General features: G+C 38.2%; 1 protein-coding gene across 1 annotated transcript in view; it reads right to left on the minus strand.

Annotated features, from left to right (window-relative positions):
• Nucleotides 1-16,619, minus strand: part of SHCBP1 (SHC binding and spindle associated 1) — a 36,995-nt gene that overhangs the window by 18,924 nt on the left and 1,452 nt on the right. The window contains exons 2-8 of the mRNA XM_007122551.4: nucleotides 14,474-14,641; nucleotides 14,183-14,298; nucleotides 12,554-12,762; nucleotides 7,937-8,029; nucleotides 3,844-4,077; nucleotides 3,583-3,751; nucleotides 3,149-3,269 (exon numbers count right to left, since the gene is read on the minus strand). Coding sequence (XP_007122613.2) covers nucleotides 3,149-3,269; nucleotides 3,583-3,751; nucleotides 3,844-4,077; nucleotides 7,937-8,029; nucleotides 12,554-12,762; nucleotides 14,183-14,298; nucleotides 14,474-14,641 — 1,110 coding nt within the window. The remainder of the gene's footprint in view (nucleotides 1-3,148; nucleotides 3,270-3,582; nucleotides 3,752-3,843; nucleotides 4,078-7,936; nucleotides 8,030-12,553; nucleotides 12,763-14,182; nucleotides 14,299-14,473; nucleotides 14,642-16,619) is intronic.

Raw genomic sequence — 16,619 nt, forward strand, 5'->3', positions numbered from 1 at the left:
ATGTAGAGAATGGGCTTGAGGACATGGGGAGGGGGAAGGGTAAGCTGGGACCAAGTGAGAGAGTGGCATGGACATATATACACTACCAAATGTAAAATCGATAGCTAGTGGGAAACAGCTGCATAGCACAGGGAGATCAGCTTGGTGCTTTGTGACCACCTAGAGGAGTGGGATAGGGAGGGTGGGAGGGATAAGCAAGAGGGAGGAGATATATGTATACATATAGCTGATTCACTTTGTTATAAAGCAGAAACTAACACACCATTGTAGAGCAATTATACTCCAATAAAGATGTTAAAAAATAATAATAAATAAGTTAAAAAAATAGTAATAATCTTAAGTACTCACAGCTGGGTCAGAGGGCTTTAAAGCGTTTAGCCCTACAAGTTTTTTATTTCCCAACTCTAAGATTCTATTATTCTATCGTAATTAGGTTTGAAAAAGCCTAGGCATTTCTCAAGATTTTCTAAATCTTATATTCTCTTAAACAGATTGACCTAAAATCTGACAAACTGACTTAGAACAGTTTTAGCTATTGGAAAAATAGGTCTACCTTGTTAACCAATAAAAAACATTGTTCTCTACAAATCTTAATCAAACTAGTAATACAGGCTAGACCTCTGAATGGGATTATGAAAAACTGGAGTATCAGAAAACTCTGCCTGACTTTTATCATAAAACAGAATCACATAGACAAAGCTTTAAGAAATAACTCTCACTGTCTGAAGCTGAGTCTTTGCGTGAGTAAATGAAAGCAGTGACAACATTAAACAGGCAAAGTCACTAAAGTTTTCTATACTTGAAGAGTACAGACAAGCCTTTGGGGACACTAGAGAATGCAAGAGGACTCCACACACGGGAATGCTACCAGTGGTGGATTCTGGATGATTAGATTGTGAGTAAATTTCTTTCCCGATTCTTTTTTTTTTTTTTAATTTATATATTTATTTTTGGCTGCATTGGGTCTTCGTTGCTGCACATGGGCTTTCTCTAGTTGCGGCGAGCGGGGTCTACTCTTCATTGTGGTGCATGGGCTTCTCACTGCAGTGGCCTCTCTCGTTGCAGAGCACAGGCTCTAGGTGCGTGGGCTTCAGTAGTTGCGGCACACGGGCTCAGTAGTTGTGGCTCTCAGGCCCTAGAATGCAGGCTCAGTAGTTGTGGCGCGTGGTCTTAGTTGCTCCATGGCATGAGGGATTTTCCCGGACCAGGGATCGAACCCATGTCCCCTGCATTGGCAGGCGGATTCTTAACCACTGCACCACCAGGAAAGTCCTTCCCTGATTCTTTTTATGTGTCTATCTGTACTTTGCACATTTTTATAATAGCTATGGCTTTCTATCATGTGAAAAATTAAAAATATAAAAAGAATGGCCATATTACATTATATAAACAAGTTATTACATAAACAAGTTACGTAATCTTAGCAGTTTAAAACACAAAGCCCTCGCCTAACTGAATGGATTTTCTAAACAAGAAAGAAAAATCCTATTATAAGTACTGTTAATACCCTGCAAATAGCAGGTACTCAATATATATCTCTTGTTGTAAGTGTCAGCTATAGATCAGAAAAGCTATCAGATAAGCTTTAATCTTACTCGTGAACAAGTACTCCATATATTCACACTAGAGATATCACCTGATTCCCCAAATTCTCAGAAATGCCCTCTGTTCATAAATTTACAGTCATTCTTACACTTAACTATCAGAATTCTATATGGTTATTTATGACATGTTGGCAATTACATTATAATTTCCTCACCAATCTAGGAAGAATGCTTATCCACCATACAATCTGTAATAGCAATGCTGTTTGCACCATGCCAAAAATATGAAGTGTTTTTATTGCAGTGCTTTATCTTGCAGATGTGTTATTTATAAACACACATCTATTATATATCAAATATTGGAGAGGAAAAAGAACAAAAATTACACACATAAAAAAGGGGATGAGGTGGTGTACTAGCAAACAGCAGGAAATTAAATTCCCAGCCTTGCTTCCATTAAGAACTCTCGACAAGATAAAATTAAAGAACATAGCTTAAGCAGTTTGCGAACAGCTGCACCAGTCCCAAAATGATATATGATTTTTTGCATGACAAGCTTTATTGCTAACGTGAAGCTCTTCTGGTAAATAGTTGAACAGGTGCATCTAAATTTGACACACTATGCAAATACAAAGGACCAAGGTGAACTACTGTAAAGTAACCTAAATTTAGGAATCACTCTAAATGTACAATAAGATTTTAACTCCTAAAAAGTTATTTTTAGGACTTCCCTGGTGGTGCAGTGGTTAAGAATCCGCCTGCCAATGAAGGGGACATGGGTTTGATCCCTGGTCCGGGAAGATCCCACATGCCACGGAGCAATTAAGCCCGGGCGCCACAACTACTGAGGCTGCGCTCTGGAGTTCGCGAGCCACAACTACTGAGCCCACCTACCACAACTGTTGAAGCCCATGCACCTAGAGTCCGTGCTGCACAACAAGAGAAGCCACTGCAAGGAGAAGTCCTCGCACGGCAACGAAGAGTAGCCCCCGCTCACCGCAACTAGAGAAAGCCTGCACGCAGCAACGAAGACCCAACGCAGCCAAAAATTAAATAAAGTTATTTTTTAAAGACTCTTTCAACATTAATGTTCTCAAAAGTACACTTTAGAATTTGCTACATTCAACAAGCATTTAAAGAATTAAGATAAAAGATTTTGCATCTAATTTCAAGTTGGACCTATACCTTTCACAAAAGTAAGCTAAATTAAAAAAAAAAAAAGCACCAATATGTCCACAACATATATGAAATAAGAGGAAGCAACAAATTTAAAAATATTGCTGGGAATGTTTTTTTAATTCTAATAATGAATTTCCTTTTCACCAACCACCTATAATCTGGAATTATACTTCTTCCTAATGGTTTTTTTTCTCTATGTTTTTGTCTGCCCAACATTTATAATGCCACAAAGAATCACACCTCATGTTGCTCAAACACTGAGTCAATAACCTATACACTCCAAAAACCCTTAATGTTTCAAGGCAACTCATTTGAAATCAAATGGGTTCAAATCAAATTCTCGGAGCTTCAACAAGATCAGTGATTTACTGTTATCTTAAGCATGTCATGCACGAGAGTTTGGTTGTATGATCTTCCATACTCACCTTCTAACTCAATGGAGTCAGCAATGGACAATGTACCATGTACCACGTAATGGCCAGGACAAACAATAACAGTGTCGCCCTCATAGCAGGCATTTATAGCAGACAACGGATCACTATGGAACTAGAAAACAACAACAACATATTGCAAATATATACCCCTCAAATGCAACCTGAGTATTACTCCAGATGCCTTCATGTTTCATTTTGAAAAGGGAGCCAAAACTGCGTAGGTAGGTATCTCCTTGGCTACTGCACTGAGCTCAGTGCATGGTTGATAAGTGACTAATACTGTAGAATGGCAGTGCTCTCACTGCTTTCCATTTCACAGAAAACCAGCTCTGGGAAACTCCTAAAAACTTTTTGTAGAATTCAGGAAAGCCTGGGGTGAATCTGAAGAAAAAAAAGCCAGCTGGAGCAAGAAACTCTCCTTTTACCTGAATTTCTATTTCTTCCTTACAAGGCTCTGGACAAAGCTTATCCCTGAGCAGGGACTGCAGCAGACCAGTTGTCATGGTGAAGGAGACCACATGGGTGACCTTCTGGCCATTTGGACGGATGCCTTTTGCTTGTATATTAGAATTCTTCTGATAACCAAACACATATCTTAAAGAAACCAAACAGACCTGTCAGTTCTCAGTAAGACAGCTGGTTAGAAAAGATGCCAACTAGTTGAGAAGAACAAAAGATACACGTACCTCAACAAAGGATTCTCAATGAGTTTTAGCTTTTGTTTCAGCTGTTCAATCTCTGAATACAATTTTAACCCTTCCACCATGGAGATGTTTTCCTGCTCAGAATCAGAGTTACAATTTGACAAACTGCTTCTCAGATTTAAAAACTTCCTGTAACTCTCCTCACATTGAGTCAACAGATTTTGATAGTCAACAATAAGTCCTGAAGGAACTCGGTCTTCAAGAATGTCATAATGCCTGAAAGTTTAAAAGCAAATTGAAACCCACTGCCTTTCAGACACATTTTCCCATCTTTAAGACACCCATTTAGTCCTCAAAGACCCCATAAGAAAAGCGTTTCACAGTATGTAACTCAGGAACATGTTAAGTCTTACTGAGTAGGTGAAAGCTATTGAAAGCTTTAAGGACCACTTCATTAAGGTCACTAACTTTTCTCTTTTGAGGAGTTGCTATTTTTTTTTTTCCCTTAGATCCAAGCATTTGTGTTTTTGAAACACTGAGAGTTCATGTTGCACAATTTTTAATCATTACTTAACAAGAAATTATTTTCTCATATATTAGATTCAAAATCTTAATAAGTGGGTGGCAGAGGGCAACCTGGAGGTAGGGGTGGTGAGGATAGTATCCCAAGTAGTTTCATAACAATGTTTAAGATTACCACATTTATAGGATCAAAAATTTTAAATGATTCAAATCATCTAGTCCTTCCCTATACTTATTTATTTTTTTTTAATTTAGTTTAGTTTTTTTGTTTGTTTGTTTGTTTGTTTTGGTTGCATCAGGTCTTAGTTGAGGCACACAGGATCTTCATTGCGGTATGTGGGATCTTTCGTTGCAGTGCATGGGCCCTTTGTTGCGGTGCACAGGCTTCTCTCTAGTTGTGGCGCAGGGGCTCTAGAGTGTGTGGGCTCAGTAGTTGCAGCACATGGGCTCTCCAGTTGTGGTGCACAGGCTCCAGAGCACACGGGCTCAGTAGTTGTGGCACGCAGGCTCTCTAGCTGTGGCGCATGGGCGTGGTAGTTGCAGCACACTGGCTTAGTTGCCCCACGGCATGTGGGATCTTAGTTCCCCGACCAGGGATTGAACCCATGTCCCCTGGAAAGGCAGATTCTTAACCACTGGACCACCAGGGAAGTACCCCTTCCCTGCATTTAAAACACTATGGAGGGCTTCCCTGGTGGCGCAGTGGTTGAGAATCCGCCTGCCGATGCAGGGGACACGGGTTCGTGCCCCGGTCCGGGAAGATCCCATATGCCGCGGAGCGGCTAGTCCCGTGAGCCATGGCCGCTGAGCCTGCGCGTCCGGAGCCTGTGCTCCACAACGGGAGAGGCCACAACAGTGAGAGGTCCACATACCGCAAAAAAAAAAAAAAAAAAACCACTATGGAGAGGACTTCCCTGGTGGTCCAGTTGTTAAGACTCCGTACTCCCAATACAGGGGGCCCGGGTTTGATCTCTGGTCAGAGAACTAGACCCCACATGCCGCAACTAAGAGTTCGCATGCTGCAACTAAAGATCCCACGTGCCGCAACTAAGACCCAGTGCAGCCAAATAAATAAATAAAATATTAAACAAATAAATAAAGTACTATGGAGCAGAATTTGCTGAATATTCCCTCAGGAAGATTATTAGAGTGTTTCAAAAACATAAGCCTTTGAGATTCTGAGAAAAAAATAAAGCTGTTATTACTAAACTAGAGAGTGATTAAAACAAAATAACCTTGTATTGGACAACTGTGTTGGCACTTAAAGTTTATTATTAATTTATAAACCTTCTCAAATATATAGACAGAACAAAAAGTACTTCTAGATACAATAATTTATGAATGTACAATCAAGTTAATGGATATGAAATTAATGGATTTGAAAGTAAACTGCAATATTATTGTCATTACCTGTCGTTTTAAAATAATTTCTTTATTTCTCAGTTAAAAGCATACTGACTTAGGCCAGAGCTTCTTAACCTTGGCTGCTTATTAGAATCACTGGGGAACTTTTAAAAATACAGATGATCAGGTCCCCATCCAGACCAATTAAATTAGTCTCTAAAAGCAGAGGGGTATTTTTTAAAGTTCCCTGGGGATTCTAATGTGCAGCCAAGGTTGAGTGCGATTGCCTTAGATAATGTCTTCTTAACTTCGCCACGCTCTAAATAAGATACAGGGACAAAAAAACAGAACCATATCCTAAACAAATTTACATCAAGTTACAGTGAACATTTAAATAGTATTTAAGATGAATAGAAAATATTTTTTCCACTTTTCAAGTAAATGAATTAGGTGAAGCTTGAAAAGCAAGGATTTTGTCTGCTTTGGTTAATCCATACTCATTTAAAGATATTCTAGAAATCCACTTTGCAAACAAGAAATTGGGGACCCAACCACTGACTGCTTGATCAGATCTACTAAGTTACAAAGAGTAAGACTCAAATTTTAAAATTAGTTTCTTAGCATTTCCAATATCCATGCCAATCAGCTTATTTCTTCTCATTATAGTGATACTTCATAGTCTGAAAGTAATGAACCAACGTCTGTGTCTCAGACCCATCAGCTCTGAAGCAGAGTGTTTTGAATTAGAAAGGAAAACTATTTACCTCACAGTGCAAAATCAAGACAATATGGTTTGATTCCCTTTAACTCTTGCCTGTGAATAGATCTACTCTTGTCTTAGCCTAGGGACCTTTAAAAGAGTCTGCCTATATTTGATAACATTCCAGTTTCCCCATCAAGTACCACAGTTTCTTCTCCATAACTGAAAACAATTCCTCCCTTATGCTTTCCCATCTGCCAGTGATGTATAAGATATGTATGTAAATCATTTCCTGTTGTTCGAACATGTAAGACTGTCAAATCGGAATACAGTTATTTTCCAAGTAAAGATCAAATTTGCCAGATACATGATATTCACCCACCATTACACTTCCCTTCAATCAAAACCAATCATTGCTCTTTAAAAGCAAGTATATCAAAACTAGAAAATATGCAAGCTTATTGAAATTCTGGCATTTTATTGAATACACTATGAGAAAACAGAAAATGCATAATGGAAAAATTGGAAAGGCTAAATAGAAATCACAGTCAATTTATGAAAAGCAGAAATCAGACATACATAATTCTAAACCAGGTAGAACCAACCTTAACCAGACTTCTCACGTATTTTTTACTTATGATTTACTGTTTAAATGAAGAGAAACTTACTAAATCAAATTGGTTATACAGAAATGTAAAGGGTTACTGCCTTATCTTATGTAACCAAATCATCTTTCACACAGGGAAAAAAATTACCTTCTACAATTTTTTTTTCTTTTTTTTGGCCTGCAAGGTCTAATTTTATTCTTATTGCAGCACTGCGTATTAAATTACCATGCACAAGTACCAAAAAGTTACCTGGCCTTATAGCATCATCTAGTGGAAGCCACATTTAACAAAGTCAGTGCAGGACAACTATTTGGGTTGCATGGTTAATTGGGGGTATTTTTATAATGGAAGGGTTTTTCCCTACCAAAATATGATAAATCAGTAGAATGTATTTAGGTATTTTGGAAATTTTTATTCACCATCAATATTAACTGTTTAGTATTTTCATCTATTTATCAAATAAGATTTAAGGAAAAGAACTTAACAAAACATCCTAAGGTAAGTCTGTTTAGCCTACTATGTTTTACTGTAAGAACTTAAGAGTAAAGCCATGTCTTTAAAAGTACTCTTAAAAAAAAAAGTCTTCTATAATTCAATTAATTTCACTGTTCTTCAATTGTTTTTATTGAGTTTAGTAACGGGTTGTTTCTTTTTAACATATTAGCTCAATTAAGTTTTATTCAAATTTACAAGAGTGAGCTGTTAACTTACATGTTCTTGAATTCTCTGCTTTTAGATTCTAAAAACACTACAAGTAGGTTTATAAACACTAAAAGTAGCTTTCTCTGCACCTGTACAATTTTATTTAATAACTTGTCAATGGGTTATACTATTTGTATATCAGTCTGTTTCTATCTGTAGGCCCCTGGAGTATATATACAGTATATACAAAACACAGGTGAAATTAAATCACAAATAGCTATTTTTTCCAACATGTACAAGGCCACTAATAAATACTTACAATCTCAATCGAGGTTCAACACATCTAACAAAATAATCATACTCATCCTCTTCTTCTTCATCCCAACTCCTCCAAATGTTCTGATAGAAAAACCTGAAAAGGAGATTAGTATCACTCAAATTCAATCACTGGCTTAAAATGTTAGGGTTTTGGAGGAGTAAGAGTAAATCAAAACAAGTCTTTCGAGTATGGTAGAGAAGATTGAATATTTGCAAGATTTGATAGTCATGAGTCACACATGAACTTCTTTGGATGGGCTAAAGAAGTTTTCTACAACATTGATTCTATTAGGACCTTCTTTTTATCAGAAAAACGATTTATTGACCATCTATAACTTGGTAGAAAGTAGTGTCATTTGTTAAGATAGAAAAGACTGGGAGAGAAACAAGTTTAGGGTTGAAAATAAAGAGTTCTCTTTTCACCATGTTCAGGTTGAGATGCCTATTTGAACTCCAAATGGATGATGTCAAGAGTGCAGATAAATATACAAGACCAGAGCTCAAGGAAAAGGTCAGTGCTAGAGACATAAATCTGGAAGTTGTCAGCATATTGATGGCATTAGAGCAATAGATGAGATCATCCAGGGACATAAAATAAAGCAGTAGTTCTCAACCCTGGCTGCCCATTAGAGTCCCCTGGGAAGCTTTTAAAAATTGATTTTCAACCCTATTCCAGACCAATAAACCAGAATCTCTTGGGTGGGGGATGGGGGAGGGAGGGTGCAGGATCCATATTTTTTTAAAGCTCCGCAAAGTGATTTAACAAATTTTTCATCATGGAAAATTTCAAACATATACAAGAGCAAACATGAAAACATGAATACCATGTATCCATCACCAGCTTCAACAGTTATCAACTCACAGGCAATCTTATTTCACCTCTACTCTACCCACTTACTTCTCTGCTCTCCTACCCCTACCATCCTGACACTGGATCATTTTAAAGCAAATTTCTGACATATCATATCACTCATAAATTTTTAGTATGTGCCTCTAAAATAAATCTTTATACAAAAAAAGTTTTAATTCCTTAATAACCAAGTATCCAGTCAGTGTTCAGTTTTCCCTAATTATCTCTTTTGTTGTTGCTGTTGTTGTTTTACAGTTGGCTTGCTCATCAGGGTCCAAACAAGGGTCAGCCATTGAATTTAATTAAATCACTTTTACTCTATAGATTATCCATCCCTCTTTTTCACCTTGCAATTTATTTAACAGTTTCCCACACTCTGAATTTTACTGATTGCATCCCCATGGGGTCATTTAACATGTCCTTCTGTTTCCTTTATTTCTAGTAAACTGATAGTAAGGACTAGAGACTTGATCATCTTTAGGAAAGACTTTTTGGCAAGAATACTTCAAGAGAGGTATAATGTAGCTTCATCACGAAGCACATGATACCTGGTCATCTCTTTTGATGATGAGCTTAAGAATGATCAATGGATTCAGATATTGCCAGCCTGATTTATCTGCCACAAAGTTCCCCATCAGGTTTTCACCAATGGCTGTAGCAGCCATTGATGATCATTGCCTGAAACCTCTATTTTATTATGGGTTGCAAAATACTGATATTCTCATCTTATCATTCTTTCTTCATGTAGTAGTTGGAATACTCCTATAAAGAAAATTTCCAGGAGATTCTAATGTGCTTTCAAAGCTGATTAGAGAGAGAGAAGTGTAGATAGCCTAGGCCTGAGCTCTGGGTAACTTCAACATTCTAAAGTTTGAGCATGAGAGGAAAGAGCTGGCCAAGATTACTAAGAAAGCAAGCCCGTGACACACTATCATAAAGTGGTGTCCCAGAAACTGGGAAGACAGTAGAGTAAGTTAAGAAGATGGGAATGATCAAATAATTAGAATGTGACCAAGAGGTCAAGGTAAGATGAGATCAGAGGAGTGAAGACTGGATATGAGAATATGAGTGACCTTAAGCACAATTTCAGTGGTACTGTAGGAGTAGAAGCATTAGTGGAATGCCAGGAAGTACAGACGACATAACTGTCAAAAAGTTGAAAAGGAATGAGCAGTGAAAATGAAGCCATCTCTTAATTCTTATAGATTAGCCTGTCATTCTCTTCACCCTCTAGAGTCCATCTCTTAAAAATAAATAAATAAATAAGTTATACTCCAATAAAGATGTTAAAAAAAAAAAAAAAAGGGCAGAAGACCTAAATAGACATTTCTCCAAAGAAGATATACAGATTGCCAACAAACACATGAAAGAATGCTCAAAAAATAAATAAATAAATAAATAAAAAATAAAACAAACCTGAGCATGCCTTTACTCAACCAAAAAAACTCTGCTGGCTCCTTGTTGTCCTCAGAACAAAGTCCAAATTCCTGATCTTGGTGATATTACATGGACTCACAGTCCACCTCTAGAGCACCTCTCTTGCCTCAGAGACACTGTGTGCAAACTACCAATTTCACAAGCTCTTTCAAAGCTGCTGTGACATGCTGGTCAGGCTGCCCTCCACCTTTTCCACCTGGTAAGCTTATATTTACACTTCATGACCCAGCTCAAATATCCTCACCAGTTCAGTACCGGGCATTCACATTTCATTCACATCTGCACCTCCTCCAGTGTTTATTATCTCAAGACAGAAACTTGGGAGTCAGCCTTGACTTCTCCCATATCCACTCTACCACCAAGTCTTAGCCATCCTACTTTCTCAATCAGCCTAATCTGTACTCTCCATATCTCCACCCTAGTCCACTCTGTCTCTTAACTGATCTCTCTACCCCTTTCCCCTCCATTTACTTTCCTCACAGCAGCCAGAACGAACCTTTTCAAACACAAAGCTGATCATATTCATCCTTGATTGAAAACCCTTCAGCGCTTTCCCACTGCTTTTGAAGACAAAAATGATTCATTGGCTGACAAATCCCTGCATCTTCTGACCCCTGACAACCTCTAAGCTGGTTTCCTAAGTCTCTTCCATTACCGTCTATGTTCTAACCACGTTGGCCCTCCGGCTCCTTAAACTCACTGAGGTCCTGAGCCTGTTCCCTCCCCTAAACTGCCACAACCACTTTCACCTAGCCAACCCTTCAGACCCAAGTTCAAATACTATTTCCTCAGGAAATAACCATATTACAGCAACCTGAACTAGTCTTAGAACACTCTGTAATCCCTCACAGCACTCACTGCAGTTTCCAATCGTACACGTATCTTTATGTGATTATTTCATCAAGGTTCATCTCCCACCTTTAGACTGACGTCTCCCTGGTGATGGTGATTGTGTCTGTTTTGTGCACCAGTCAAATCTCACCCTCAACTCAGGACCTGGCACTGAAATACTTACTGAATAAAATGAACAAATGAAAACCCTCATAATTTGACCTTTTCTGGACACTGACCAGAATCTGAGCCCTCACCTCAAAATAAAGAATAATTTAGCCAGGCTCGCCTTCAAATAATACTAATTCCAGATACTTGTCTTTCTATCAACTTCTATACCCATAAGAGATTAGCTCCCTGATTCCTAATTTCCTAAACTTATCAATTATTCCTTTACCTTCATATGCCTCAACTGACAGATTTTTTAAGTGAGAGAAACATAAGAGAGTTATTTTGGTTCTAGACAGAAGCCAGTTCTTTAGATTTATATTGTTTGGCCTAATATTGAATACCTACAGTCCTTGCATTGTATGCAAGTCCAATGTCCTTGCATACAATTAGAAATTTTCTATGAAATGTCAGAAGCAGGGCCCAAGACACTCTGCTTCTTTGTACAGTATCAAATTAAGCTCAGCAAAACCAGGTTAACTCACTAACAGTATAGAAACTGGAAAGTACTTTTTGAACTACAAAACACCAAGCAACATTATTAACATGACCTTTATATTATCCAGTCTTCCAGTTCATGGAGGAATATAAGTCCATTTTTAAATAGCCAAAAATAAGCCTTCCTTAGTAAATACACTTATAAAAAGAAGATTCAAAAGAACTATCTGTATTAGGAACTATCCGACAAAAAAGTTATCTGAAAAACTAAAAAAAGCATACCTATTAATGCAGGTATGGGCTTTCCTTCTCACTTAAAGGACAAGGCATGCACCTGTGCAAGTGGAAACCGACTAAGCCAAAAAAGGTTGAAAGGCATGCACATACCCCCTAAGGATCCTGGAAGTAGCCTGACAACACCTCCTTTGGCCAGACATATACTTGAAAACACTGTATGTCAGTCTTATCAGTGCACAAGTGATGGTATACCACCTTCTTTACCTTCTTTCCTTTCCTCTTATATTCAAGTACATCAACTATAGCCTTAGCATCCAGAACTTTTAAGACAGTTTCTAAATATATACAAACCAAATTTAAAAATCCCCTATCTTTTGTTAACATTTGGGGACACTGAGAGAAGGCTATACAGGAATCCCTAGTACTACTTTTCTCAACTTTTCTGTAAGTCTGAAATTACCTCAAAATGAAAATTTTAAACATTGAAAACATTTTTTTAATTTTAAAAAGTTTCCACTGTCTTTGAATATTTTAAAATATTGCAGTGACCAAGTTTACAGTTTGAGTTTTAAATCTAGGTATAATATAGACCAGAATTACTGCATTTCATCCAAAGTTTCTGGCCACAAGATTACTTTTATCAACCTCTTTTCCTACCTGATATGCTCAATTGCAAGTGCTGTCTGGTCAAACACTCCAGAATCATCAAATACCACCCACAGCTCCTGCAGGGGCAACCGGTGTTCCTTCAGATCAAGGAGCTCTTTCATACACTCCAAAGTAAAAGTGCTGACTTGAGATTCACAGAGGTATGGGTCAGCAAGCCTCACCACTGCCTTCAAGGCTGCAAAGTCCACATCTGTGACCTGAAATTTAAAATAATGTGACTTAACATATGCAAATCAAAATTAAGATACATCTAAAACACTACTTACAGCCTGATTTTTTTAAAGCATGAAATGGGAGTGGGGAGCCTTCTTCCATAACATAAAGGATAAACAAGACAGGCCTGGCTTGTACCCACATGGAGCTGACATCGTAATTGAGAGGACAAATAAACAAACAAGATGGCAACAAGTATGTGACAGAGAATAAGTAGCAGGGCTGGTGGTCTGGTTTTACTGGGAGGGTAGGGGAAGTCACTTCTGAACTGCGATAAAAAGGATGAAAAGGAAGCAGCCCTGTGAAGAGCAGGAAAGATGCAAAAGGCTCTGGGGCAGAGACAAGCTTGGCAGCTGGCGAAGCAGAGAAGCAGTGTTTCTTCCTGGAACCACAGGAAGGAAATGAGGTACAGGGCAGCAGGAGGTGAGGTGAGAGAAAGGCAAGAAGATCAGGACACGAAGAGCATTGGAAGGAGCTTGGCTTTTACATGTTATCTAGCACAATGAGAAGCCATAAAGCCAACACGGGCCTTTGGTAAATGCAATGCATTAGAGGTTTTTAAGCAGAGGAATGGTGCATTTCTCTTTTAAAACAATGACTTTGACTGCTTTTAGAGAATTGAGGTGTGTTGGGGGAAGGAAGCTACTATCATAATCAAATTAATAGGCCTGAACTGCAACCAAAGACATTAGCATAACCCAAAATTTAAAAATCCACGAGGAACAGCTGCTTGCAAACCATTGCCTCATATATAGTCACTGCAGCATGTGATGTCATTTTCTAAAGGGGCTGCAGCCACAACTTGTATTCATTCACACTCCCTGGTTTACCATTTTAGTTTAACGGGGGGTTTTGTGGTCCGGTTAACACACACTGAGAAAAATTCACAGCTGTAATTAGAGTGCAAATTTAATGTAAAAGGCCCAGTCAGTTGAAAAATAAGATTGTCTTTACTTTCTGCAATGCAACATCAAGAGGTTAACCACATACCTACAAATTTGTCAGGCAAAAAATAGGCTAGTTTTAAAATGCCCCCTTGGTTTGAGCTACTTTAATGGGCTACAACTAAGAAGGTAAAAAAATCAATTCAAACCCCACTGACTTTATAATTAGGCCTCTTTGTTTTCTGAAGGTCTCAAATACCTCCCTCACTTCATAGGTTTCTAATCCATTTCCCCTTTTTAAAGGACACTGAAGCTTAAACCACCTCAATTCCCTGGTAGCTCCTCCTCAGTTGCCTTTAAAATTTGTGGAACACTTCATACACCGCAGCAGTTAGATGTGAAAAACATGCTATTTTCAATCAGCTCATAAACCTTAATTAAAAATAAGCACTGTGGCTACAACAGTCTGAAGGAAAGTGTTTTTAGCTAGAGATAAATGTCTTAACAGAATTAAATTTACCTCAACCAGCACCTTGAACACATTAGTGTGCCAGACTGCCCGCCATCCAGATGGTTCAAGGACCTTCTCTAAGAACTCAGCTGTGAATTCTTTTACCTCAGAGGCCTTACAGTCAGCTACAAACAAATTAAACGCAGTAAGAATTGGGGCTGCATAAAGGAGAGAGAAGTTAATAAATCCACTCAAATCTACTTTCTCAGAACCAACAAAAGGCAGTCTGAGGAGCTGAGACCATCTACTGAATACATATAAATTAAAAGACAAAAGAAGCAAAAAAGAGGACCTACTCACCTAAAATGTAATCTTGATAAGCTCTGAATCGCTCATAGAACAAAAGGTGACTTGTCTGGAACATTTCTGGGAAATGAGTTTTTCCTTCTGGCACAAAACTTTGTAAACTAGTACCTGGTTTATCATGATTGCTACAATCACTGCATGAATCTTCATCTTCAAACAAACCTAAGAGAACAAAAATGGGCAGGCTCAACTATCCCAGACACTTCCAGTGCTTATAAACTGCTTCTATTTTCATATACTTGCTTAGAAATTCCAAACAAATAAAAACAAGGATTTGGGTATAATGCTTTACTTACCTCTATCATTGTCAGAAAAAAACAGTTTTCTAAATTTAAAAATATTTCATAATCCAAGTTCTACTTCAAAACAATAAGGACTTAAAATCCTTCATGGGTTAGGTTTTTGTTGCTCTTCTGTGAGAAACAGGTTGTTTTTAATTAAGTGGGAATCACCCAAGTTCTCCTTCAGAGGACATGGCTATGATTATTACTAGAGCTAGCAAGTTATAATGGTCACATAGCTAACAGTCATTTTTTTCCAAAACAATTCCATAAAGCTGCATTAAATACGGAGCTGATTTCCTATACTCCATCTCAAACAAATTGAAACCTCCCTCTAATTTCTACAATATCTGCTTGTCAATGCCCCTCAATAAACAGGGATGAGAGATTCTTAATAATGCATAAGGTTTACTTCACCAAAGCTTCTAGGTTCCTCCTGACTAATTTCAATGCCTGTGTCTAAGGAAAGGATTAGAAAATGCTAATCGCATTAGGTTTGGGCTGTATGTAATTATGTTTCACAAGGCGTGATTGGGCCGGTGACATATCTAATTCTGTGCAATATGATGTTTTTCATAGACAAAACGACTACTAAATAAATGCTGAGGGTAGCATTTAAACTGGCAAAGTTCTTTCCTGTGGTTTCAGGAAGGGTATCTGAGACAATTACTAGCAGCAGTCTTTCTCTTCCCTCACCTCTTATATTTCTCCTTCCTTTTTCTCCCTCCTTCCACTTCTCTGCCCCTGTTCAGGCCACCAGAATTATGTGACCCCACAGACTGTAATAGGGAAGAACAAATCTGACTCCATATTGGATCTGTTTCTTGTACTTTACCCTTTGTATCCTATTGCTTTTGATACAAGAATGTTGCCCATAGCCTGAAATACACAGGATAGCCCCTTCTCAAAGCTCTGACCCTTAAAGGTATAACACTTTCCCACTCATATAGAGATAAAAAGTTGCTAAACAGAGAATAACATTTGTCTTGTTGGAAGATTACAGGAACATCCTGACCTGACCTACCTGGATAGATGCAAGAACAAAGGATTCTGACACCAAGAAGTTTGCAACAACCAGCCACAAGCTGCTCTCCCCTTTTAGTATAAAGGAAGCCTGAATTCTAACTTTGGCATGATGGTTCTTTGGGACTCTATTCCACCATCTTCTCAGTCAGCTGGCTTTCCAAATAAAGTCTCTATTCCTTGCCCCAACAACTCGTCTCTCAATTTATTGGCCTGTCCTGCAGCCAGCAGTACAAGTTTGGACATGGCAACAAGATGACCAAGGTGTACTGAAGGGCTTCCTGCTTACAGATTATCAATGCACCTGAGCCTCAGAGGACATCAATACCTCACCTGCTGTGTAACAATCTCTCTGTACCTAAAGGAAGATGAAAACAGTATGCCAACTTCAATTAAATTAAGAGAATAAACTATATGTTAATTACTTACAACAGTACCCACCACATAACATAGATATAAATGTTTGTTAAAGAAATAATACCGTCATCTCACACACATTAGGTGACTATTATCCAAAAAACAACAAGAAAAACTATCAGAAAACAAATGTTGGTGAGGATATGGGGAAACAGGAACCCTTGCGCACTGTTGGTAGGCATGTAAAACAGTACAGCCACCGCGGAAAACAGTATGGTGATTCCTCAAAAGTTTTTAAATAGAATTACCATATGACCCAGCAATTTCCAAAAGAACTGAAAGCAGGGTCTCCAAGAGATATTTGTACACTCATGTTCACAGCAGCATTATTCACAATAGCTAAAATTATTTAGCTTTAAAATGGAAGGAAGGGCTTCCCTGGTGGCGCAGTGGTTGAGAGTCCGCCTGCCGATGCAGGG

The sequence above is a fragment of the Physeter macrocephalus genome, chromosome 17, assembly GCF_002837175.3.
Source record: "Physeter macrocephalus isolate SW-GA chromosome 17, ASM283717v5, whole genome shotgun sequence".
In the NCBI taxonomy this organism is placed as follows: domain Eukaryota; kingdom Metazoa; phylum Chordata; class Mammalia; order Artiodactyla; family Physeteridae; genus Physeter; species Physeter macrocephalus.